This window comes from Cyprinodon variegatus, unplaced genomic scaffold (genome assembly GCF_000732505.1).
Source record: "Cyprinodon variegatus isolate N-32 unplaced genomic scaffold, C_variegatus-1.0 Scaffold5076, whole genome shotgun sequence".
NCBI classification, from domain to species: domain Eukaryota; kingdom Metazoa; phylum Chordata; class Actinopteri; order Cyprinodontiformes; family Cyprinodontidae; genus Cyprinodon; species Cyprinodon variegatus.
This window is the reverse complement of record NW_015155529.1, coordinates 1-2,157: the sequence shown is the minus strand read 5'-3', so window position 1 is coordinate 2,157 and position 2,157 is coordinate 1. Positions and strand designations below refer to the sequence as shown.

Sequence of the window (2,157 nt, the reverse complement as noted above, 5' to 3'; positions counted from 1 at the left end):
GATATCAAAAAAGTACTCCAGAGTGTTGTTCAGCATGGGGGTGAGTAGAAAATGAAGGCTAATCATGTTTTGGGTGTACTATTCCTTTAAAAGCAAGCTTACAGATAAAAGGTGATTATAAATGCATACACACAGCTGTATACATTGTAACATTATACAGATATATTTATATACAATTACTCAAACACTTCAGGAGGACAGAAAACAGATATATTATAATGGTGATCCTCTTTGAGCTTCACATAAAAACAAAATAATAAAGGGGAAAAAGTTCAGGTAAGCGAAGCACATTTTCACATTTCTTTCAATATAGTTTTTATGTTTTTAATATAGACATATGAGCATCTGTTTTGGTTTGAGATCCTACATAGTCTTTGCTCTATTGAATGCGCCGGTTCTTTTTATTTTTTCATTTTGATAACTTTTCAGAATCTATCCAAGTCAAATGTGGGAAATTCTTTCAATTTGTGTGGGATAGAGTTGCAGTCTCTATACAGTCATTGTGACATGGAAAAAAATCGGATCGCTGTTTGAAAAGTGGTATTGAACCGGTGTGTTAAGCCCTTAGGACTGACAAAGCTTTTCCATGGATTTTTGAGGGGGCTGTATAATGTATGTTAGACATGCTGTTAATAAAAGTTGTACCTTTGAAGAGATGACGTTTAATTTCCTACAATGGTAAAATTAAATGATGATCTCTGAGCGTCGTCTTGGGAAAGATTTTTAAAATTTAAGTCTTAAGAAAACGGAAGCTATAAGACTCCAAAAGATATTACCTTGCACAAGCCTGGTGACCGGTGGGATTTTGTATGTTTTTTTTTTTTTTAATAAATGAAAAAGCAAATATCCTGCTAATGTAGGATCTTTTGTCTGTGTGTCTTTTTTTTTTTTAAGGTGGTGTGTGTTTCAGAAGAGTCTGGCGTGTCTCCAGACACATCTAAAACAGCAGGAGCCATTTGCAAAATGGATCAAGGGAAGCCCAAAACATGCACCCCTGTTGTCAGAAGCGACAAAGCTGGGAAACATCATAGCTCTTCAAGTCCTCAAAGCACACAAAAAAAATGCAAACCTGACCTTTCCGGAAAAAAAGCAGCCAAATCTGAAGTGGGAGGGGATTTACCAAACACATTTAACTGTACAACAACTTCTAACAGGCCGTCAGAAATCACTTCCCCCACAACATCCATACCACCAAGCAGTAAAAGCTTCACACCTTCAGACGAGAACAGGACACTGCAAGTTTCCTCAGACACAAGATCTGCAGCGACACATAAACCTGAACATCCTCCTAAATGTGCCAATACAGAATCCAAAGCCCCACCATCACCAGACCTTAAGAAAACATCTTCTGCTGCTTCTAATGCAGCTAAACCACAAATCAAAAGCATAAACACTGGACAATCTATGAAGGCGTCAATAGGGAGAAACCCAGATAATGAAACGGCTGTTCGGAAGAGGAAACTCGCTACCGTTCCTCACCAGAACCCTGAAGAGATCAAGAAGCCCCAGAAAGAATCAAATCTCCCTAAAGTTGGTGAGCGTTAATTTGTCGCTGTTGGATATAACCTCTGTGTGAGCTGGACTCTTTTCAGACTTCTGAATCTTGTTGTCAACTGACAGGGTTAAATCAGCTGGTTTTGGTTTCCTGTGAAAAGAAACAACAGGTCTACTGTCTGCTGTGTTCAGACAAACTGAATTCATCGAGTGCTTATCATCTGACCAGCCGTGTCCACCAGTTCAAATACGTGGTAGGGGAATGTCACATCATCATCTCTGTGTTTAGTTGCAGACTTTAAGAAACTGAATCAATACAAAAAAAGGTACATTTCACCTTTTTTATTTTTTTGCTTTAGAAAATGAAGTATCCTGAATGGTCAGTGAAGGAGCTGGAGAAACAGTTAATTCAGACCGTTACTCTGTTGGCTGAAGTGGAGAAAAAACTGCCTCAAACTCGGAGCATTCAGGTATGCTGCTAATCTGAATCTGCTTCGTTACATTTAGAAAACGGAAAAAAAAAACTGGAAAAACCTCCTACCTTAATTTCTCTCTTGTAATTAACATTTCCACTTTTGGTGGTTTTCAGTTCAACATGACTTAAAATAGTTTTTTGTTTTTTAATATTTCTGGATACTTTTCCAAGAGCTGACTGATATCTAT

General features: G+C 37.8%; 1 protein-coding gene across 1 annotated transcript; it reads left to right on the top strand.

The window, feature by feature from the left end:
• Positions 1–55: 55 nt before the first annotated feature.
• Positions 56–1,964, top strand: LOC107081447 (cell wall protein RBR3-like; the record flags this gene model as incomplete). The annotated part of the gene is made up of 3 exons (XM_015369622.1): positions 56–1,534; positions 1,621–1,748; positions 1,854–1,964. Coding segments are annotated over exons 1-3 (810 nt in total), but the record flags the coding sequence as incomplete, so codon positions are not given.
• Between the last annotated feature and the right edge of the window lie 193 nt (positions 1,965–2,157).